Raw genomic sequence first — 22237 nt, 5'->3', positions numbered from 1 at the left:
CATAGAGGTAGACAATATGGAGGGTAAAATTAATTTTTATAGCAATTTATATACATAATTTATTTTCTGTTTTCACATAAGTTGCTACACACTTAACACATAAGTAGATACTGCACATTTAATATAAATTGCCATTTTATAAAAAAATATTTTATAATATATACATCATAGGTCTAGTTTTATAGATCTTATGGAGAAGAATATAATGATACAAGCATATTTGAAATCGGACTAATCATAAGAAAATTATCATATTTTTTAACTTAAATAGTGTAAAAGTATGTGGGCTATGGTAGTCTCTAGTTTCTTCCTACGAAAGCCGCAGCAGGGGGGGTCTACTCGTCGCAGCTGTGATGGGAATCGATCCCATCGCAGAAGCGCTGCCCCGCTCTTCTCCCCCGCCTCTTCCGCCTCTCGGGCTCCGGCGCCGCCCCCGGCGCCTCCGCCGCCCTCCGCCGCCGACCTCCCTAACCAAGCTCGCCGCCGCGCGCCGCCGCTTTCTCATCGCCCCCGCCGCCGGCACCGCCCACCAGTTCTCCGGCCCCGCCCGGCCGGCGGCGCTCCCACGCCGCCGCCACCCCCGACCCCTTCTCTATAGCCGGTGACCATGGAGCCGCCCCACCCCCAACAACCCGGATACTAAGGCCGCCGCTGCCCTCCACCACCCCGGCCGCCGGCGACCTCGCCGGCCGCTCCACCCACCTACCACCCGTTCCGCCCCCCCTCCCCCCACCCCCCACCCCCACCTCGAGCTCGTGGCTGCAGCGCCCCGTCCCAAGGTTGAAGAAGAACAGTGGCTCTCTGCGATGTGGCTATGAAAAATCACGCGAGCGATAAATAGAATTGGCGGCAGCAGGGCAGGTGAGGTCACTCGCTCACGAGAGCGCCAAGTCATCACGTAGATTTTTCCTTTTCCCTGGCACATGTTTCCTTTCTGTCCATTTTGTTCCCTTGGACCTTTTTAGCATGCACGTCAAATATGCCCATACAAGCAACCCACCAGGGTCCAGGGCTTCATGGCCCAAAAAAAAAAAAAGGCTTTCATGTGTTTCACTACTATAATTAACTGGCCTATACGCATTGGGCCATTTTCAGTCCAATCCAGCCTATGCCGCTGAAACAGCCTACTATCACTGTTCGTGTCGACGACATTGCTCATTCCTCCGTGGCAATTGGCATACATGTGGTTAGCATTTGATTTTATCTTTAAAACCCGATTTGGTAGCAATGGTATCATTAGAAAAGCCACGCCACTCTGCTCCTGATGAATTTTCATTAAACTGTCAGTTTCACTGCGGTAAACATGAGGTACAACAAAGCACTGAACCAATACGCGCGCCAGGACGTGCCTCGTGATTTTGACTATATATATACAATCCTATCTATGATCTCCGGTCAGATCAAAACTAAGAACACATTCAACCATAGTTTACTGCAATCCTTACCCGTAAAGAATTTTTCTTCTAATCAGTTTGGCACGGAATGCAACCACGTTGTTATCATTGACTTGACCTTGTTTATTTAGATAACAAGCTAGCTACACGACAATTTTCCGTTTCAGAGTTTCAGACATGAGTTCCGAACCAAGAACACCATCAGCGATAGTTTACTGCGATGCTTACCTGTAAAGAATTTGCTTCTAGTCAGCGTGGCGCGCAGCAACGTAAACCATTGACTTGAACTTCTTCAGATAAGCAAGCTACCACATGACATCGATTTTTTTTTTCTCGAATACGCAGGAGAACTACGCATCATTGTATTAAGAAAAAAAATAAAAATTTGTGTACAACCCGCAGAACTCATGGAACACATTAGACACTAATCTAGCACTAAGAAGCAGACAATACCATATAGGGCCAACACTCGACAGACTACTCGCACTTAAAACAACCCAAGCGACATGGGCGGCAGCACGGGCACATCCACATGACATCGATTCAGCAATCAGCAAGATCACCTGCAACTGCAAGTACCATCCAGTCCAAATCAACGCCACAATCAATGAGCCATGAGCTCCTTCGCCCCCACACTGCTGCTGATCACTGTCGGCTTGCTCCACGCATCGCCACCCGCCGGAGCGGCTCGCGGCAGCCTCACTCGGGGCGCCGCCATCGCCGTTGAGGACCATGCCACTGACTTCCTGGTGTCCCCCGACGGCACGTTCGCCTGCGGGTTCTACAACGTGTCCCCCACCGTCTTCACCGTCTCCGTCTGGTTCGCGCGCGCCGCCGGCCGCACCGTGGTCTGGACCGCCGCGCCCGCGCGCCCCGTGCACAGCAGGGGCGCCCGCCTCGCCCTTGTCCGCCGCGGCGGCGCGCTCGTCCTCATGGACTACGACGGCGCCGTGGTGTGGAACTCCACCACCGCCCAGACGGCGGCGCGCGCCCGGCTCCACGACACGGGCAACCTGGTGCTCGAGGACGCCGGCGGCAACACGCTGTGGCAGAGCTTCGTCAGCCCCACGGACACGCTGCTCCCGGCGCAGCGCTTCACGGCGGCGAGGCACCTGGTGTCTCGCGGCGGCAGGGGCAGGCTGCTCGCCGCCGGCTACTACAGCCTGGGCTTCAGCGACTACGCCATGCTCTCCCTCTTCTACGACAACCACAACTTCTCCAGCATCTACTGGCCCAACCCCTACAACAACTACGTCGCCAACAAGCGCAAGATCTACAACTTCACCCGCGAGGCCGCGCTCGACGCGCTCGGCCAGTTCCTCTCCAGCGACGACGCCGGCTTCGTCGCCGACGACCTCGGCGCCAGCGTCAGGAGGCGCCTGACGCTGGACGCCGACGGCGACCTCAGGCTGTCCAGCCTTGACGCGGCGACGGGGGCGTGGACGGTGGCGTGGATGGCGTTCGGCAACCCCTGCATCATCCACGGCGTCTGCGGCGCCAACGCGGTGTGCCTCTACGCGCCCGCGCCGGCGTGCGTCTGCGCGCCGGTGCACGAGCGCGCCGACCCCGGCGACTGGACCATGGGATGCCGGCCGGTGTTCCGGCACGACTGTTCGCGGCTGACGAAGCTGGTGGCGCTGCCGCACACCGACTTCTGGGGCTACGACCTCAACGACGGCGAGATCATTCCGTTCGACACGTGCGCGCAGAGGTGCCTGGGCACCTGCGCGTGCGTGGCGTTCCAGCACAAGCAGAACATGGAGTGCTACCTCAAGAGCGTCCTCTTCAACGGCAGGACGTTCCCGGGTTTGCCGGGGACCGTGTACATCAAGGTTCCAGCCGACTTTGACATGCCGGAGTTCCAAGTGCATCAATGGCGGGAGCACGGTGGCGCCCTTGCCATCGATGAAGACATCCCCCGGTGCGACATCGGCAATGGCGGTGCAGAGGTCCTCCTTCATGTCTCCACCGATAATGGCGCGACAGATGTGGGGAAGCCACTGTGGCCGTACTTGTACGGATTCCTCTCGGCGATACTCGTCGTCGAGGTGGTCATCATCGGGTTCGGCTGCTGGCTCTTCTCTAGCGAGGGTCTCTTCAGGCCATCAAGGGTGTGGGCAGTCGAGGAAGGCTACAAGCTGATCACCAGCAACTTCCAGGGGTACACTGTGACAGAACCGCCAAATTAAAACTCAAATTAAGCTAAATGGCCATCATTTGAACACATCAGACACATTTGGCTTAACGGTTTAATTTGACAGTCCTTTCGAAACCGACATTCCGATCGAAACAAACACCAGTAGTCCCACACGAAGGTGAGCGCAGGCAGTACAACATGACGAGTACATATGAATACGATTACAATACTGAGTAGCGTACATTAAGTTCTACAAACTTGGTTTGGATACATAAATAATATACAAGAGCCACTTTATTTTAAAACAAAGTCCGATCTAGAAAACCTGGCGTCTATGATACATGAAGTGCCGTATCGAATCACACACTCAGCCCACGGGTGTGTGATTTTGTAACTAGCAAGGACTAAACATCTGGTCCGGCCACCTCCCAACCATCCGCGCCAAGCTGTATAAACTTAGCACAACAAGGGCAGAAATCGATCCCATCCTGACATGAAATAGTTTGAGCCACAACCCTGAGTATACTAATACTCCGCAAGACTTACCCGACTATGGGTATACATAGCCCATTATCTAGACATGCATGGCTTTCTGGCTGTGGGTTGTTTTGCGGAAAAGCGGATAAGAGTGAGTCCTTACTTTCAATATTTTAGCTCAAGATTAGGAATGATACCTATTTTCTATGGTTTGCACTTCTAAACCAATCAGTGTGGAAAAACAATTGATTAGGTATAACTTTACTGATCATCTCATTCACTTCCATGTTCTTACTACGATGTGACTCGGGGATCAAGGTGCTCATGTCCGAGAGCGACTGACGGCGAATCGATCCGATTTAACCTTGCAAGGTGGACCTAACCAACACGTCACGTATTTGCCCCGTCGGACAATACAAACCAACCATTTCCCCTCCTCGCCTCAAACTACAGGACCGCCCCACCAGCGTATAGTCAGCCGAGCTCAACGAGAGACCACCAAAAGTAAATACATGCATCCCAATTCTCCGCGACTACTCGACTCGCCCTAAGGGGTGGGAAGGAGTCCTGTACTTTCGAAGTAAGGCAGTACTCGGCTTACCGGTTTCGACTACCTCCTACTCCCGGTATGCGGTTAGTACAATTCAAACATGATCAGCAGGACCGACAACGGTACGATCCTTAACCGACACAGACGGGGCTAGACAATTCCCGTCCGGTCTCCACTTCTTTCCCTTTCCTCCATATTCCAATATTCCATAATCAAATCATAAAGACATCCTATATCTCGCGAGTAACAGGACATTACTCGACTTCTACCGAATTCCAATTTTTGCATGGCACGGATAACGACATATACATACTAGTATTCCGACCAATGGAACATAGGAATCATGCAACTAGGGTTTCATCCAACGCCTAGAAACTTAATGCATAAGCAAGTAAATGCATATATAACATCTCATAAGTTAAAATAATAGGTTATGCTCCGGGGCTTGCCTGCGGGCTGCGGCTCAGTGCTGGTGTCAACTGGGCCTTGGGCCGGGTCGTCACGAAACGCCTGCGGGGCTGGCTCCATCTGCTCCTGTGGCTCCGCGATCACCTCGTATACGACTTCCTCGGTCGCGGATTCTATATGTATGCATATGAAACAATGAGGAAATGTCATGCATATGAGACAATGAGTAAATGCCAACATGACTTTGCCATTAGATGACAAACATTAAACAAATTAACAATTTACATAAAAGGATGCAAGTATGGTGATAAATAACTTTACCCTAAGTGCTAGGAACAATTAGAGGCCAAATTATCAATTAGAGCATGGTTACTATAAAATAAAATATGACTAGCAAGGACATTATTATTTGCCTCTTATAATTTGTATAAAATCTATATGTAAAATAATTATTATTATCCCTATACACATATTTAAGTTTGGTTACACATTATATTCATATACTAAACTAAGTCCTATGAGTATGAAAATTTTATGGTGGATCACTCATGTTTAAAGTAAGCTACTGCAAAAATTTCATAATTTTTAGATTAACATATCTATAGAAATTAATTAAGCAAGACTAAACACAATCTAAATTATTGCAGGGGTAAAAAGGTCATTTTGCCACTGTGGATATTTTTCCTCTATAGATCTTACTCTAACAAATCCAACACAATTTATTTCACATTTTTAGCGTTTTTCCTTGAATTTATATGGAATTTACAAATTGCAGCCAAAATAAAACACAAAATAAATAAAACTCCCCCCTACCCACTGACCAGCGGGTCCCACTGGTCAGTGGGAGGGGTTTCTTCCCCGCTCGGCCACGCAAACCGTAGCGCGCGGCGGTGCCCAGGCGCAGGGCCAAGCGGCCTGCGGCGGCGGCGACCGGCGGCGGCCCGCGCGGCGGCGCAGCAGCAGCGCGCGGTGGGGCCCGCACGCGCGACCCAGGGCGGCGGGGTGGCCAGCGGCTGGAGTGCCCTAGCGGCGGCGCGCTAAGCAGAGGAGGCGGCGGCGCGGCTCAGGCCGGCGGCGGCGGGGCCATGGCGAGCGGTAGCGGCGTGGCCGTTCTGGCCAGCGCAAGAACAGACGGCGACGCTATGGGCGGGGCGAGCATCAACGTGGCCGATGCAGCGGAAGAAGGAGGGGACGGCACGGCATGGCGGGGGCGAGTGGCGCTCGGCGTGCGCGAGCGGCGCCGTGGCCAATTTGGCCACGGTGAGCACGCACGGGAGAGAGGGAGCAAGCTACACGTGGGCTTGATATTTTTGACTCCATTTGAATCTTCAAATTTCGTTTAAGACTCCTAATTGAGGGCTAATTGAGGGGTGTTACAATCCTACCCCCTTAAAGAAATCTCGTCCCGAGATTTAAGTGGAGGAAGTAAAGGAGAACAATCGATAAACTAAGGACAAGGATCGGCCGATGTGGGTGGTAGTTTCTAGATTAATCAATATAGCTGATTTTAATGATGTAAATATTGCCAGCTGATTTGCTAATTCCTTGCTCGATATGGTTCTGGAAGACATAAGTTTCATAGCAACTCTACTGTCATTATCCAACTGGAGATTAACTGTGCCACTGTGTGAACTAATCAATTGTTTTTCCACACTAAAAAGCTCCAGGGCTTCAGCTTTTGCAGCAAGTGACTGTGGATAATATATGTGGACACAATCACCATCAAAGTCGGCTGAAAAGGGTCGGTTGATCATTCTCGTATTAGCAGAAAGTAGGATTTTTACCAAGAAGAGAAGTTCTAAGCTTCTTAACGAATATGAATCAAGGAGATTTATGAGAAGAATCAAATTATCAATTTGGTGGTGAATCTAGATAGAAAAGACATCAAGGTGAGTTTTTAATGAACTCGGGGAAACTAAAAGAAAGGGCATCAAGGTAAATTTTTCTCAAGAATATTCTTGCTCGATAGTGTTGATTAATGAAGTTGCATGATGCGTAATGCACATGATGCCATGCCAGTTAGTGGACAATACCCAGAAACTCAAACCTAAACAACTCGTTCGTGTTGTTATTTGTCTAGGGCCTACCCCCTTAAAAGATCAAACCAGAGAAAAATGATTCCAAAGATTTCACAAAAAGAATTGGCGATGTAGTTTCGTCCACATGCACTCAAGCACCAGCGCGCACCTAGTAGCACAATCGCATGGTGGCCACACACGCGAGGCCCTAGGTTCCGTCGCGGCACTAGAGGTCATGGGACAAATCTCCACCGCCTAAGAATCAATAACAGCACCCCGAATAACACAAATGGATCGAAAGAGATTATAGAAGTTGGAAGAAACCAGAGAACGTACTCAAAAGCACGAACACACATAGTCAGCCGAACTACCACTAATGTCTCCCATGATCATGCAGTAGCCTAGCACGACCCAACAATGCAAGACGATGTAATGCAACAAACGTGCGACCTCATTCCTGCAGGATGACTATAATGCAGGTGATTAAAATCTTTAACTTATTCACATTGATTCGAGCAAGAATGCAAGTGAATCCATATTAGGTATAGGAATCAAGGCGATCGATATAAACGAATATCAACACTACAAGAACAACAGGATGTGTGTAGTCATCAAGAATAGCCAGGATGAATTATCTTTGAGCATTTGAATGAATGGCCCAGAAATGAGGATGTACGATCTCAAATTGATATTGACCAATTGTGGAAAAAATAGCAATAGCTGAATAAATGGGAATGGTCATTAAGCCACAGATAGGATAAGATTAACCATTTACGGAACAAAAGGCCTTCTAAAAAAAATCAACCGAGGTTTTCACTTAACGATAACATTCCTACTTTAACTATCAAAGAAGACAAAATCGGTCAAAAGATTCTAACCTTAGAAACGAGAAACACCGACCATACTACTAGACTCACTTCGCACGTCTATTGTTTGAACCAGTAGATAGGTTTTGTTCAAACACACGCATTTATTTTTCTACTTCCCTAACGACATAAGGCCTGAAATTACCGAAAGTGAGATGTACATGGTACAAAGAAATTTATACGGAAATACTAACAAACAGTCAAAACATAATAGTATGCACGATATAATGCATGCATGCACGAGAGGGAAAAGAAAAAAAAATATTAGTTGCCCAGAACCGAACAGATATGTATTGTATTTTTAATAGTTGGAAGATATAGGGGACACGAGATTACAAGTTGATATTCATCTAATTTGAGACTGACATATTTGAGCTCCACACATTTTTTTTTAAGTGGAACAAGCCTCATTATGGTAATCTCCTGAACTCACACACTTTTGTTAAGTGAGTGTGGACATTATGAACCCATCAAGTTTGTCACCTATCCGTTTAAGTATATATATATATAAAATATTACTGGTGATAAAAATCTGAGTACCTAAAAGCCTGGTTCTACAACAGGTATGCAGATCAACCTATGTGCAGAACATCCAATCATAAGGCATAAAGATAACGGCAATATGCAGCTAATAAAGCCATTTCATGATGTTCGGGGTTTTCGACTCTGAATGCACAAGTTCTGATCATGCCCAGTTTAGCTTATCTTATCTTGTATTGAAGCTAGCTAGCAGTACAGCAGCTCTACTCGAGCTAAACAGCAATGCAATATAGTGAGGCCTGTCAGGAGGAAGTGCTAGAGTTGCACGCTGCATGGGGTTCCTCTATAGATCTTACTCTAACAAATCCAACACAATTTATTTCACATTTTTCGCGTTTTTCTTTGAATTTATATGGAATTTACAAATTACAGCCGAAATAAAACACAAAATAAATAAAACTCCCCCCTTATCCACTGACCAGCGGGTCCCACTGGTCAGTGGGAGGGGTTTCTTCCCCGCTCGGCCACGCAAACCGCAGCGCGCGGCGGCGCCCAGGCGCAGGGCCAAGCGGCCTGCGGCGGCGGCGACCGGCGGCGGCCCGCGCGGCGGCGCAGCAGCAGCGCGCGGTGGGGCCCACACGCGCGACCCAGGGCGGCGGGGTGGCCAGCGGCTGGAGGGCCCTAGCGGCGGCGTGCTAAGCAGAGGAGGCGGCGGCGCGGCTCAGGCCGGCGGCGGCGGGGCCATGGCGAGCGGTAGCGGCGTGGCCGTTCTGGCCAGCGCAAGACCAGACGGCGACGCTATGGGCGGGGCGAGCATCAACGTGGCCGATGCAGCGGAAGGAGGGGACGGCACGGCATGGCGGGGGCGCGTGGCGCTCGGCGTGCGCGAGCGGCGCCGTGGCCAATTTGGCCACGGTGAGCACGCACGGGAGAGAGGGAGCAAGCTACACGTGGGCTTGATATTTTTGACTCCATTTGAATCTTCAAATTTCGTTTAAGACTCCTAATTGAGGGCTAATTGAGGGGTGTTACATACACCTACTCGGAGATCAAGAGAGCCACCGGCAACTTCACCGACGTCATCGGCAGAGGCGGCTCCGGCGTCGTTTACAAGGGGATCCTGGAGGACGACAGGGTAGTGGCCGTCAAGGTGCTCAAGAACGTGAGCCAGAGTGAGCAAGAGTTCCAGTCCGAGCTGAGTGTGATAGGAAGGATCTACCACATGAACTTGGTCAGGATGTGGGGGTGCTGCTCTGAGGGAAAACACAGGATTCTGGTCTCTGAACACATTGAAAATGGGTCACTTGCAGAGATGCTGTTTGACATGGAGAAGGCATCGGACACTGTTCTTGATTGGAATCAACGTTTTCAGATCGCTTTAGGCGTCGCAAAAGGACTAGCATACCTTCATAGTGAGTGCTTGGAATGGATCATCCACTGTGACATGAAGCCTGAGAACATACTTCTGGACAAGGATTTGGGGCCTAAGATAACCGATTTCGGGTTGGCGAAACTGCTGAACCGAGACGGTTCCGATGCGGATCTGTCCCGGATTAGGGGAACCAGAGGGTACATGGCCCCAGAGTGGGTGTCATCTAGCTTGCCGATCACAGAAAAGGTTGATGTGTATAGCTATGGAGTGGTGCTACTTGAGCTGGTGAAAGGGGTTAGGATTTCAGAATGGGTGGTCCATGGGGTTAAGTTTGCTGACATGGATACTAGGATGGTTGCTAAGGCAATCCATGAGAAGATGGAAAACGGCGAGCAGGAAAGATGGGTGAAGGATCTCATCGACCATCGACTGAAGGGTGAATTTGATCATGTGCAAGCCAAGGCGATGCTTAAGATCGCCATTTCATGCCTGGAGGAAGATAGAGGCAAGCGCCCCAACATGAGCACTGTTTTGCAGGCACTCATGTCAGTTGGAGATGAAGCAAGGTGACAGTCTTGTTTTTGCTGTCGGTCCATGTGTTCGTTGAACTGAAATCTTTATCGTCAATACAGTACTCTGACGTCGGTTAGCTTATATACTGTAATTATTTTAGGTTGCTAATTTTCTCTAGAGGGCTAACATTGCATTGTGTTGAACTACAGGGTTTGTTATGAATGCTTCTATTGCTATTCGCCAAGGCTTTCTCTCTTTTTTCTTTGGCATTGTAATAATCACAACTGCTTGCCGTTTACGGCTAAAGGAAAAATATTATTCTCACAGAACTCGTGACTCACGAGTCAATGCTTAAACAAAATTGCCACTTGCAAGTCGCAACCAAAGAAATCATACTCGGTTACTCGGGTTGCTCAAAAGCAACTAGCTGTAAGAGAGCGCAGAGACCTCGAGGGGCACCTTATTCTGATTACCCCAAGACCATTTGTTCACAAAAGTCAGCGCTAAAGATCAGCACCTAGAAGAGTTGACTAAGAGTAAAATTCAAGTTTTATACTATCACAGAGCTCAGCGTTGTTGTCGGCAAGTGGTGTGAACGTGGGATGGCGTGTGAGGTGGAGCTTCGGCTCCGGCTCCGGATCCACCAAACGGCCGGGGTGGCTTCAGCTGCCGTGGCAGAGGAGCCGGAGCTTCTCGAACTACCCTTTGAATTTCATGTGTCCCAACTCCCAAACGACTCGTTTTTTTTAAAAAACGAGTGGTGATCATACACATCAACCAACCGCCATGTACTGGTACTGCAGCTCGAGATAAGAATTCACTCCACTTGTAAAATAATCTGATCCGATAGTCAGATCTCAGTCGTCAGAGACTTTTAGATGTAGTTATTATATATCAAGATTATTGCCTCTAATGAACTTCCTTTCCATCATGGTCATAGGGGCAAAAGGGGTTTTGACTGTTTGAAGAAGATGACCATAGAGATATTCATATTTTTTAGAGATTTTTCTGTGTCAAGTTATCCTTGTTTTTATACCGTCTATAATATTTATATTCCATTACCTAAGAAGAAATAGGAAACTCTGTTCTTACTACCTGCTGGGCCGAGAACGGGGCGATGGGCTGAATAGCCCGAGTGCCTGGCCCACCCTGCTGCTAGGCTAGTGGCTGGACCAAAAGGCCCACTAGGTCCACCTACTCCTGGTTGCTCTTGATGTTAGTGATCTGGTTGAGCGATGACCCCAGGTTGACGACGTTGTGCATCCGCTTGAAGTCGGCGAACCTGAGGGTGCGGTAGCACGGCGGCCTGCCCTCGCCGACGAACTCCTCCGCGGGGCCGATGACGCAGTCATCGGCCGGCACGATGAACGTCGCCACCGACATCCGCGCCGCCGCCGAGTTGGTGGCCGCGCGGTGCTCCACGCTCCTGAGCATCCCGTTGGTCACAACCTGCGTGCAGAGTGCGGACCAGAACAACAAGAAAGAACAATTCGAAGCAACCGGAAGATGCGGTCATCTCTTACCTCGAGCTGCAGGCCGAAGTTGACGACGAAGGAGTTGGGCACGGGCTGGACCTTGATCCAGTCGCCCTTGTAGGTGACCTCGAGGCCGGGGACCGCGCCGGGGAGGAGGATGGTGATGAGGTCCCGGTCGCAGTGCGGCGGCAGGCCCAGCGTCCTGCTCGGGTCCGGGCACGGCGGGTAGTGGTTGATGTCGACGGCCACGCGGCTGCCGCTGATGTCCCCGACGAAGTAGTCCGGCCGGAGGCCCATGCCCTCGCAGAGCAGGCGCAGTATCTCCATGGCCAGGCCTCTTGCCAGCGCGGTGTAGTTCCCGACAACCTTCCTGATCGATGATGTGCATGAACAAGTAAGGCAAATCAGTCAGCTGATCAAAGCTGCTAGCTAGAGCAGCTAATCTGTCTAGGGAAAATGATCACCGTACCGGAGCCTCTGTGGCTGCTTGTGTGGCCAGTCCTTGGTGTCGCCGGCGGGCAAGGGGTAGGCGAGGCGGAGGCAGTCGCGCCAGTACCTCTCGCCGAGGGTCTCGTAGCTGGAGCCGGAGAAGAGCCGGTTGGGCTTGCTCCTGTCCTCCGAGTAGAACTCCGCCTTGTCCGCCGCGGGCAGCTGGAAGAACTCGTGGCACACCGCCTCCATGTCCCGCAGCAACTGCTCGGGGACGCCATGGTTCGCCACCTGGAAGAAGCCGTGCTCCTTGCCGGCGTCGAGGATAGCGCGGCGAACCTCGTCACGGCCGTGGGACATGTCGACGACGGGCAGGGAGACAACACCGGCGGCGGTCGCCGGACGGAGGTGGTCGGCCGGCAGGACGAAGCCGTCGGGGATCGACGACGAGTGGGACGGGGTCTGGTGGAGCATTTGCTCCATGGATGCTAGCTGATCGGCGGATCAGAGGAGGGAAATGAAGAGATCGATCGAGCAGCTAGCTAGAGGATCGGATGGGAGCAAGAAATTAAACAGTGCGTGCTGCGTGGTACGGTGTTCCTTTGGCCGCTCCGGCGTGCACGTGCCGGACCTCGATCGATGACGAGACGAGTCGAGTACGGTTTCGCGAGCGACAAGGTACGTGTTGCCGCTCAAGCACGCGCGGCGCCGTGATGTGCTTGCCCGCTCGCCGTCTCGTCGATATCTCTTGGCCGGCTTGCGTGATCTATTATATTTTTTTGAAAGGTTCGTGTTATATTGCTCGATCGCAGACCGGCCGGCGGCTATCCTTGTCCGGGTTCCTTCTTTGTTACGTGCCGCCTCCAGCACTACAGTATTCCTCTCTCACATTACTCCAGCACTAACCTCCAGCCACCAGTCAGGTAACAATATTTTTCTCTCACACTACTCCAGCTCCAGCCTCCAGCTCCAGCCTGGCGAACACGGTTTCATCCTGTACCTGATACAAGAAGTGTATCTTGTTTCTTTTTCTTGGAGCACAGTCAGCTGATGATCGTCCGCGAATAAAACGGCTGCCTCGACACCAACATCTGCCCCTTCTGCAGATCGGTTGAAGACTGTGAGAACCGCCCAATTTGATACTATTTTAAACGAACCGCCGGTCATTATGATCCAGATGAGAGTTAACACGTGGTTGTCGGAGAGCGTGACACGTGTTATCCCACATCTAGATACACGAATAACCGACACGTCATTCATCCAAAATAATATCAAATCCGGTAGTCCCGGTATGTGCTCCAACATACACCCAGGATCAGCATATGCACATACCGTTTACAATCGAATACATTGCCATTATTCCACAAAGAGCAGTTTTACATTATCAGAGTTCACGACTTAATATTACAAGTTCAATATAGGTGGGTTTCAAACTTCTCTTACAAGCTTTGGGCTCACGAAAGTCATATTAAACAGAAACATAAAGTTTATTGTATTTACATGCTCTCGCGAAGCTCGATTACGATAAAGACTTACTAAAGTAATGACGCCTTGCTCAAGGACATTATTACAGCCACCACGACCTATTCTTCCCCCGCGTTTGGATCAGCGGGGTAGAAACGGCCGAACACCACTTCGGGCTCACCTGCAACTAGGTTTAGAAAGCAACCTGAGTACAAAAGGTATTCGCAAGACTTGCGCGATTACGTATACAAGGATCATGCAATGACTCAAGTAAAAGCTTTAAGATTAAATAACTATTGCATAAGCACTAGCTCTCTACACTATCACCTATCAAATTGATTAATCTTGCCCAACCCAAACACTTTTAGTTGATTAAGAGAGAGTAAAATAACAATACTCAATAGATCATTGCCAAAACATGATTCCAAAACCAACAATACCGAAACTCTCTAAGAGGAATTCGACGAACCAAGAGCTTGCTCATATCCGAGAGCGCGGCAATTCGAATTGTTTATAACCTTGCAAGGGTGTACTACTTTACCCACACGACGCGAGGACCATGCGACTCACCCAACCGATCACGCCGGGCAAGGGGGTACTCACGTCAACCGTTCCCAACATGGCTCGATCATTGAACCTCACACCTAGATTACGAGTAGAGACTTAGTTCCACCAGGGACATCTCTAAACTTTCCTACACATAAGTCCACCTGGGGACACACTAAGCCTCTCTGCATAGCCCGTAGCCACGTATCTAGGACTGCACATCAATGATCAAGTCAAAGAAGGTAATTGGCTTATCTGTTCCATTATATTGGATATGTGGTAGCACGAAAAAGTGCTCAAGGCCGATGGCATCCACTCGGTCCTTAATCGATCCAAGCGGACTATGCCCATGTGACTTCATTCTCTAGGCCCTACCATTCCGCTCGAATCTCGATACTACCACTTCACTAGTCACCAAACCACCAGTGCGATCAAGGATTATCAGTAAGTGTGATCCTCCAAACCAAACCTGTCTAGCGAGCAAAAGTAATATTCTAAGCAGGGCTAAGCATCTAGTCAAGTTAAGTTATTAACTGACTAACAAGTGACAAGGACATGGATAACAATTCAAGGAAGGGTAATGCAAGAGAGTAGGTACCAAAATGCAATACATACATACTATATAACCCAACATTACCCGGTTAGATAGCTAAACTAAATCAGATTAAATAGGTGCAAGGAATATGCTTAGCTGCTTGCCTTGGTTAGCTTCGGACTCGACCACGAACGGGACTCCGGGTTCAGGCTCCACGGACTCGGCGAGCTCCACGGGTTTTTTCTCCGACGGTTCGGTCACTAAAATGCATGAATGCAATGCAAGAATTAAGAAATGAACTTAACCACAAGAATAAATCATGAAAAAATTTGAGCATGCATAGAACAATGAAAAGAACTCATGAAAATTGGTTGTGCAGCAAAATCATTTTCCTACAATTAAACATAAATAGATCAATTTTCAGCTACTCTAAGCAAGATAAAACAGAAAAGGAATGAAAACTAAACTAAACAAATCCAAGAAAATTATATTAGATACTAGGAATGAAAACAAAGCTAACAAAACTGGATTTGCCATTTTATCACTTTCCACCAAGAAGTTCTAGAATAAACCATTTTCAGACAAAGTATAAGAAAACAAGCTAAAACTTTTATAAACAGCAAGTAACCATGTGAACAAGTTGCACCACTGAAAACTACACCTCACAATAAGTCTAAAAATATTTAGTTTGACATTTTTCAAGCAGTACACAAATAACCAAGCAATAAACTCACTTTTGCAAGATAAAACTATAAATAAATCTACAACAAAGCAACATGCACAACAATATTTTTCCTAAGTAGATCTCAGCTAGAGGAATCCAAAAAAACAAGTTTCACAATTTTTGGAGCTACACAAGATTTTCTATGGATTTTACAAGGTTGCAGATAAATAAATCCTAGAGAAACCCTAGCAAAAACGCTAGGAACACCCGGATCCGGCCACACCCGCCAGGTGGGCCCAGGGCCAGCGGCCCACCCCAGGCCGGGTCAAGGCAGGTTGCGGCCTTGACCGCGGCGTGAACGCGGCCACGACGCCGCGCGCGTCGCGCGCGGCTGCAGCGAACGGCGGCGGCGCGATGCGGCGCAGCAGGGCGGAGCCGGAGCGGGGAAAAAGGGCATGCGCATGGGGACGAGAAGGTGGCGGCGAGCCTCACCGGCGCGCTGGACAGCGGGAAACGGCGGCGAGGAGGCGGCGCGACGGACAGGGGCGGCGGCGAATGGAGGGCGCTCGCCGGCGGCCCTGCAGGGGGAAAGAGGGGGCCGGGTTAGGGGCTCAAATCGGTCGAGGATAGGGAGGATTAAGTGGCGCGCGTGCTAGCTCAGGGAGAACTCACTGGCGGCGATGAATCGCGGCGGCGACGGAGCTCGGGGGCGGCGGCGGCAAAGGGGATTCGGGCTAGGGTTTGCGGCGGGGAACGGGGACCGGCCGGGCGTGGATAAGGAGAGGGGGCGAGGGGAAGAGGGAAGGAACGGCACGGCGCGCGAGGATGGCCGGCACGTGGCACGACACACGAGGTTGGACGCCGGCGGTGGCGGACGCGTGCCGCGGCGCGCGGGAGAAAACAGAGAGGAGAGGGAGAGGGGAGACTGACAGGTGGGCCCGGCATGGGATTTTTATTTTCTATTTCTTTTTTTTCAGGGCTGTGACAACTCTCCCCCCTTAAGAAAATCTCGTCCCGAGATTTAGATAGACAAGAGGGGAAGGATAAAACTCGGACTAGGTTGAGGCCATATTCACCTAGACAAGATAAACGTCTAAGAGATGATGCACAAAGGCAGGGATGATGTGGTGTGAGATATTCCTAGGGTTTTCTCGATGGTGACTGTGTACACATATATAACATCTAGAACTATGAACTTCATTAAGAAAGTGGGGTGGGGTAGGGAGAAAACTTACTCATCGGAAAAGAATTCCGGGTATTCTTGACGTAATCGTTCTTCACGCTCCCAAGTGGCTTCATCTTCGGAGTGATTGCTCCATTGAACCTTTACAAACTTTACCACGTGATGCTTTACTCTTCTTTCATCTCGATCAAGAATGGCAATTGGGTGTTCCTCGTAGGTAAGGCCCAGTTGAAGATTAAGTGACACAAGGTCGACGGCGTCAGCTGGAACACGATGGCATTTCTTCAACTGAGAGACGTGAAAAACATTATGCACAGCGGAGAGTGATTGAGGAAGTTACAATTGATAAGCCACTGCTCCAACCTTCTTGATGATCCGAAAGGGTCCCACATAGCGTGGTGCTAATTTTCCTCTTACTTGAAATCGGCGAGTGCCCTTAAATGGGGAAACCTTGAGATAGACATAATCACCAATTTTGAGATGGAGTTCTCGGCGACGACGGTCAGCATAAGTCTTTTGACGAGATTGAGCAATGCGAAGATTCTCACGAATAATCCTGACTTGATCCTTGGCATCTTTCACCAAATTTGGACCATAGAAAGGCCTTTCTCCCGATTCGGACCAATTGATCGGAGTTCTGCACCGTCTTCCATAAAGGGCTTCAAAAGGAGACATCTTGATACTTGCTTGATTACTATTATTGTAAGAGAATTCTGCGAATGGCAAGCAAGTAACCCATTTCTTCTCATAGATTAGAGCACAGGCTCGAAGCATGTCTTCTAAGACTTGATTGACTCTCTCGGCTTGACCGTCGGTTTGAGGATGATAAGAAGTACTATAGGTGAGTTCAGTCCCCATGGCTTCATGAAGACTTCTCCAAAAGTGAGCAACAAACTGAGGACCGCGGTCAGAGACAATTTTCTTAGGAACACCATGCAGACAGACAATGCGAGTGAGATATAACTCCGCATATTGCTTGACATGATACGTAGTCTTTACTGGAAAGAAATGAGCCGACTTTGTTAGACGATCAACGATTACCCATATAGAATCATATCCTTGAGAAGACCTGGGTAACCCGGTGATAAAATGCATTCCAATTTCTTCCCATTTACATGATGGGATAGGTAAGGGCTGAAGAGTACCGGCAGGTTTGAGATGCTCGGCTTTAACCCTTTGGCAAACATCACACTCAGAGACGTACCGAGCAATTTCCCGCTTCATGCGAGTCCACCAAAATCTTTGCTTGAGATCTTGATACATTTTAGTACTACCTGGATGAATGGAGAATTGAGAACTATGGGCTTCATCAAGGATAATTCGCCTGAGGTTACGATCCTTAGGCACCACAATTCGCTTCCCAAAGAATAGAACTCCTTGATCATCCGTAGAGAAACATCGAGCTTTGCCCTCATTCATTAACTCCCGAATTCGAGCCATACCCTTATTCTTCTTTTGGACTTCCTTAATTTGATCATAAAGATCGGATCTGACTGTAAGAGTAGCAAGATAACCTTCTTTGACCATAGAAATTCCGAGTCTCCGAAGATCATCACAGAGAGTATGCACAGGAGGAGCTATGGTCAAGCAGTTGCATTGAGCCTTTCGGCTTAGTGCATCAGCGACGACATTCGCCTTACCAAGATGATAGTGCACTTCAAGATCATAATCCTTGATCAGTTCAAGCCATCGATGTTGCCTCATGTTTAGATCAGATTGAGTGAAAATGTACTTGAGACTTTTGTGATCAGTATAGATGTTACAGTGATTACCAAGCAGATAATGACGCCATATTTTTAGAGCACGAACAATAGCCGCAAGCTCTAAATCATGGGTAGGATAATTTTCTTCATGTCGCTTGAGTTGACGAGAAGCATAGGCCACCACTCGGCCTTCTTGCATAAGAACACAGCCAAGACCGATGCGAGAAGCATCGCAATAAACATCGAAACTCTTGGAAATATCCGGCTGAGCAAGAACTGGAGCTGTAGTGAGGCGATCCTTAAGGGTTTGAAAAGCTTCTTCACAGGCTGGGGACCACTCAAACTTGACCCCATTCTTCAGTAACTCGGTCATAGGCTTCGCGATTTTAGAGAAGTTCTCTATGAACCGGCGGTAGTGTCCCGCAAGTCCAAGAAAACTCCGGATCTCATGGACATTCTGTGGTTGCTTTCAATCCAGAACATCTTGCACCTTGGTAGGATCCACAGCAATACCATCCTTGGAGAGGACATGACCAAGAAAAGATACTTCTTCAAGCCAAAACTCACATTTGCTGAACTTGGCATAAAGACGATGCTCTCTAAGCTTTTGGAGGACGATATGAATATGACGAGCATGATCTTCTTTGGTCTTGGAATAAATAAGAATATCATCAATGAAGATGATCACAAAGACATCCAGTTCCTCCATGAAGATGCTATTCATCAAATACATGAAATAAGCCGGTGCATTGGTGAGGCCGAAGGACATGACAGTGAATTCATAAAGACCATATCTAGTAGAGAAAGCCGTTTTCGGAATGTCTTCAGTTCGAATCTTGATTTGATGATAACCCAACCTTAGATCAATCTTGGAGAAATAATGAGCTCCGAAGAGTTGATCAAACAAGATATCAATTCGTGGAAGAGGATATTTGTTTTTGATAGTGACTTCATTCAACAGACGATAATCAACACACATGCGTAAACTATCATCTTTCTTTTTCACAAAGAGAGCCGGGCATCCCCATGGAGAGGAGCTCGGGCGAATAAAACCCTTGTCCAGAGTTGTTTCTTCAATTCTTTCAACTCATTGGGAGGCATTCGGTAAGGCTGTCTAGAGATGGGAGCTGTTCCGGGCTTGAGCTCTATGACAAATTCAACCTCACGATCAGGAGGCATACCCGGTAATTCTTCCAAAAAGACATCTGGATACTCACACACCACGAGAATATCTTCCAACGCCGTGGCTATGGTACTCGCTAAGGCATATAAATAAGATTCCACCTTGGCAAGAGACAGTAAAACTCTACTCCCAGAAGGGTGCAAAAGATCAATGGTGTGGGGCCCACATTTGATAACTCCGTCATGCTTACCCAACCAATTCATCCCAAGAATCACATCTAACTCCAGCTTGTCTAGAATGAGGAAATTGGATCGAAAAGTAACTCCCCCAATGAGAATTGGAACCTCACTAGCAAAGTGTCTGGCAATGATTTCCCCACCTGGTGATTCTATATGGTATGGCACTTGTAGATTTTGCATCTCAAGCTTACTATGCAGCATAAATTTCTTGCTGATGAAAGAAAAAGTTGCTCCAGAATCAAAAAGAACCATAGCAGGGTGGGAATTGATTAGGAGCGTACCCATGAGGACTTCAGCATTCTCCGGAATTTCTTCGGTGGTGGTGTAGTTGAGACGACCACGTTTAGGAGCTTGTTGGGGCTTAACTTCTTGACGTTGTGCTTGAGGTAGAGGAGTATTGGGCCTAGGTGCATTGAAGGCACCGCCACGCCTCGGAGAGGGACAATCCCTGGAGATGTGGCCTAGGCCACCACAATTGAAGCACGGACCCTTTGCGGCAACACCTGGGTTGTTCCAATAGGCATTGACCGGCCTAGGAGCTTGTCCTTGAGGAGGTTGAGGGTGGCGCACAATCCACATAGGACGGGGAGGTTGAGCACCCGGTGCCCGAGGTGGAAAAGGAGAAGGCCCCAGACGTGGACGTGAGGAGCTACCGCCTGCTGAGGTAGGAGCAGGACGCTTGTTCTTTGCCTCAAGATTCTTCATCTTATGCTCAGCTCTGATAGCGATATTCACCAAGTCATTGAAATCTTCAAACTTGGTAGTGGAGAGCTTATCTTGCAACTCCGCAGAGAGCCCATCGTACAGGCGTTCTTGCTTCTTGGCATCAGTGGCCACTTCTTCAGGTGCATATTGGGAGAGAGTGTTGAAGGCATTGACATAGCCCATCACATCACGACTTCCTTGAGTGAGATTCAGAAATTCCTTCTTCTTGATGTCCATGATACCCTTGGGGATATGGAAGGAGCGAAAAGCTGTGCGGAACTCCTCCAATGTGAAGCGGTGGTTGGCAGGGTGAGATGCCTTGAAGTTCCGCCACCAAGCCCCAGGGGCATCATGAAGTTGATGAGCAGCAAAAAGAACCCTCTCATGGGGCTCACACTCAATAAGACCCAGCTTTTCTTCAATAACATTGAGCCAGAAATCCGCATCAAGAGGATCTTTGGAGCCACGGAAGATGGGTGGGTTGGTGCGGAAGAAATCTCCGAACCTGTTCACTGGGGGCTCAGCTCTTGGACCATGGTTGCCGACATTGCCCATCTGATTGACTAGGGTCGCCATGAGTTCAGTTTGTCAGGCCAGGACGTCCGCGAGGTTTGGGTGAACTAGAGGATTAGGGAGGGGATCCTCGTTGTTGCGGTGGTTATTGCCACCCGAACCACTGGCACCATCCCTTTCATTTCCCGAACGCAACACCATCCTGTTAATAAACAAAATGGTCAGCGGTCAGGAATGAAAGATGGAGAATGATACTCAAAGGCAGGGTGGAAAGATAATGTGTAGATAAAAATCTAACACACGATCAACACCGGAGTAGCAACTCTAAGAGATAGAGTAGATTTGGTCCACTAAGATTAACAAGAACGAGCTCAGCGAAGACTAGACCACGACACCTTAGATTAGTTAGACGCAGGTTTGAAAACCAAAAGAAAATATGCATGCATGCGAGGTATGAATGCAACATGACGTCTCCTCTCATCGTGAGCACGCCTTAACGTTCTAACACTCACTTACGACCCGCAACAATCGCATTGTCCAGCAGCGCTACAACCCTCCTACTAGCGCTCAGGGCAATGGGTGATTCCCACCCTCTCAACTCCAGTAAAAGGCTTAAAAGGTTTCCAGCAGGTGAAAGGGTTTTCCTACGCTCTCGCTACTCATGCAGACAAGAGGGGTTAAGCACATCTTAATTAAACAAGTGAAGTAATAAGAAGGAATTAGTTCTAAGACCAAGGAAGAAAGGTAGCATTTCACCTTAGGTTCAAATTTGTAACCAAAGTAAATCTTAGTGCAAGTAGTCAAATTTTATTTGACTCTCAACCCACTAAGCCAATTTTAGGTTCACTTCATGAAACCTTAGCTCTGATACCCGTTGTGAGAACCGCCCAATTTGATACTATTTTAAACGAACAGCCGGTCATTATGATCCAGATGAGAGTTAACACGTGCTTGCCGGAGAGCGTGACACGTGTTATCCCACATCTAGAGACACGAATAACCGACACGTCATTCATCCAAAATAATATCAAATCCGGTAGTCCCGGTATGTGCTCCAACATACACCCAGGATCAGCATATGCACATACCGTTTACAATCGATTACATTGCCATTATTCCACAAAGAGCAGTTTTACATTACCAGAGTTCACGACTTAATATTACAAGTTCAATATAGGTGGGTTTCAAACTTCTCTTATAAGCCTTGGGCTCACGAAAGTCATATTAAACAGAAACATAAAGTTTATTGCATTTACATGCTCTCGCGAAGCTCGATTACGATAAAGACTTACTAAAGTAATGACGCCTTGCTCAAGGACATCATTACAGCCATCACGACCTATTCTTCCCCCGCGTTTGGATCAGCGGGGTAGAAACGGCCGAACACCACTTCGGGCTCACCTGCAACTAGGTTTAGAAAGCAACCTGAGTACAAAAGGTATT

At 48.7% G+C, this 22237-nt stretch overlaps 2 protein-coding genes across 2 annotated transcripts; one reads left to right on the top strand and one right to left on the bottom strand.

The window, feature by feature from the left end:
* Positions 1-1800: 1800 nt before the first annotated feature.
* LOC120663817 (putative receptor protein kinase ZmPK1) lies at positions 1801-10418 on the top strand. Its single transcript, XM_039942745.1, has 2 exons — positions 1801-3555; positions 9354-10418. The coding sequence occupies exons 1-2, from the start codon at positions 2009-2011 to the stop codon at positions 10270-10272; spliced, it is 2466 nt and encodes an 821-aa protein (XP_039798679.1). The 5' UTR covers positions 1801-2008; the 3' UTR covers positions 10273-10418.
* A 776-nt stretch (positions 10419-11194) lies between these two features.
* LOC120663818 (mugineic-acid 3-dioxygenase-like) lies at positions 11195-12710 on the bottom strand. Its single transcript, XM_039942746.1, has 3 exons — positions 12160-12710; positions 11739-12060; positions 11195-11664 (listed from the first exon to the last, which is right to left on the bottom strand). Exons 1-3 carry the CDS (start codon positions 12600-12602, stop codon positions 11410-11412), a joined length of 1020 nt encoding a protein of 339 aa, XP_039798680.1. The 5' UTR covers positions 12603-12710; the 3' UTR covers positions 11195-11409.
* Between the last annotated feature and the right edge of the window lie 9527 nt (positions 12711-22237).

The sequence above is a fragment of the Panicum virgatum genome, chromosome 3N (genome assembly GCF_016808335.1).
Source record: "Panicum virgatum strain AP13 chromosome 3N, P.virgatum_v5, whole genome shotgun sequence".
Lineage (NCBI taxonomy): Eukaryota > Viridiplantae > Streptophyta > Magnoliopsida > Poales > Poaceae > Panicum > Panicum virgatum.
The sequence above is the reverse complement of the archived record's forward strand: the minus strand, read 5'-3'. Positions and strand labels throughout refer to the sequence as shown.

Excerpts from the sequence above, each read along its gene's own strand:
- LOC120663818 (XM_039942746.1), bottom strand. The coding sequence starts at position 12,602 with ATGGAGCAAATGCTCCACCAGACCCCGTCCCACTCGTCGTCGATCCCC. Across the intron at positions 12,061-12,159 it reads AAGCAGCCACAGAGGCTCCG|GAAGGTTGTCGGGAACTACA; the intron begins GTACGGTGATCA and ends ATCATCGATCAG. Across the intron at positions 11,665-11,738 it reads ACTTCGGCCTGCAGCTCGAG|GTTGTGACCAACGGGATGCT; the intron begins GTAAGAGATGAC and ends CTCTGCACGCAG.
- LOC120663817 (XM_039942745.1), top strand. The coding sequence starts at position 2,009 with ATGAGCTCCTTCGCCCCCACACTGCTGCTGATCACTGTCGGCTTGCTC. Across the intron at positions 3,556-9,353 it reads ATCACCAGCAACTTCCAGGG|GGGTGTTACATACACCTACT; the intron begins GTACACTGTGAC and ends GGGCTAATTGAG.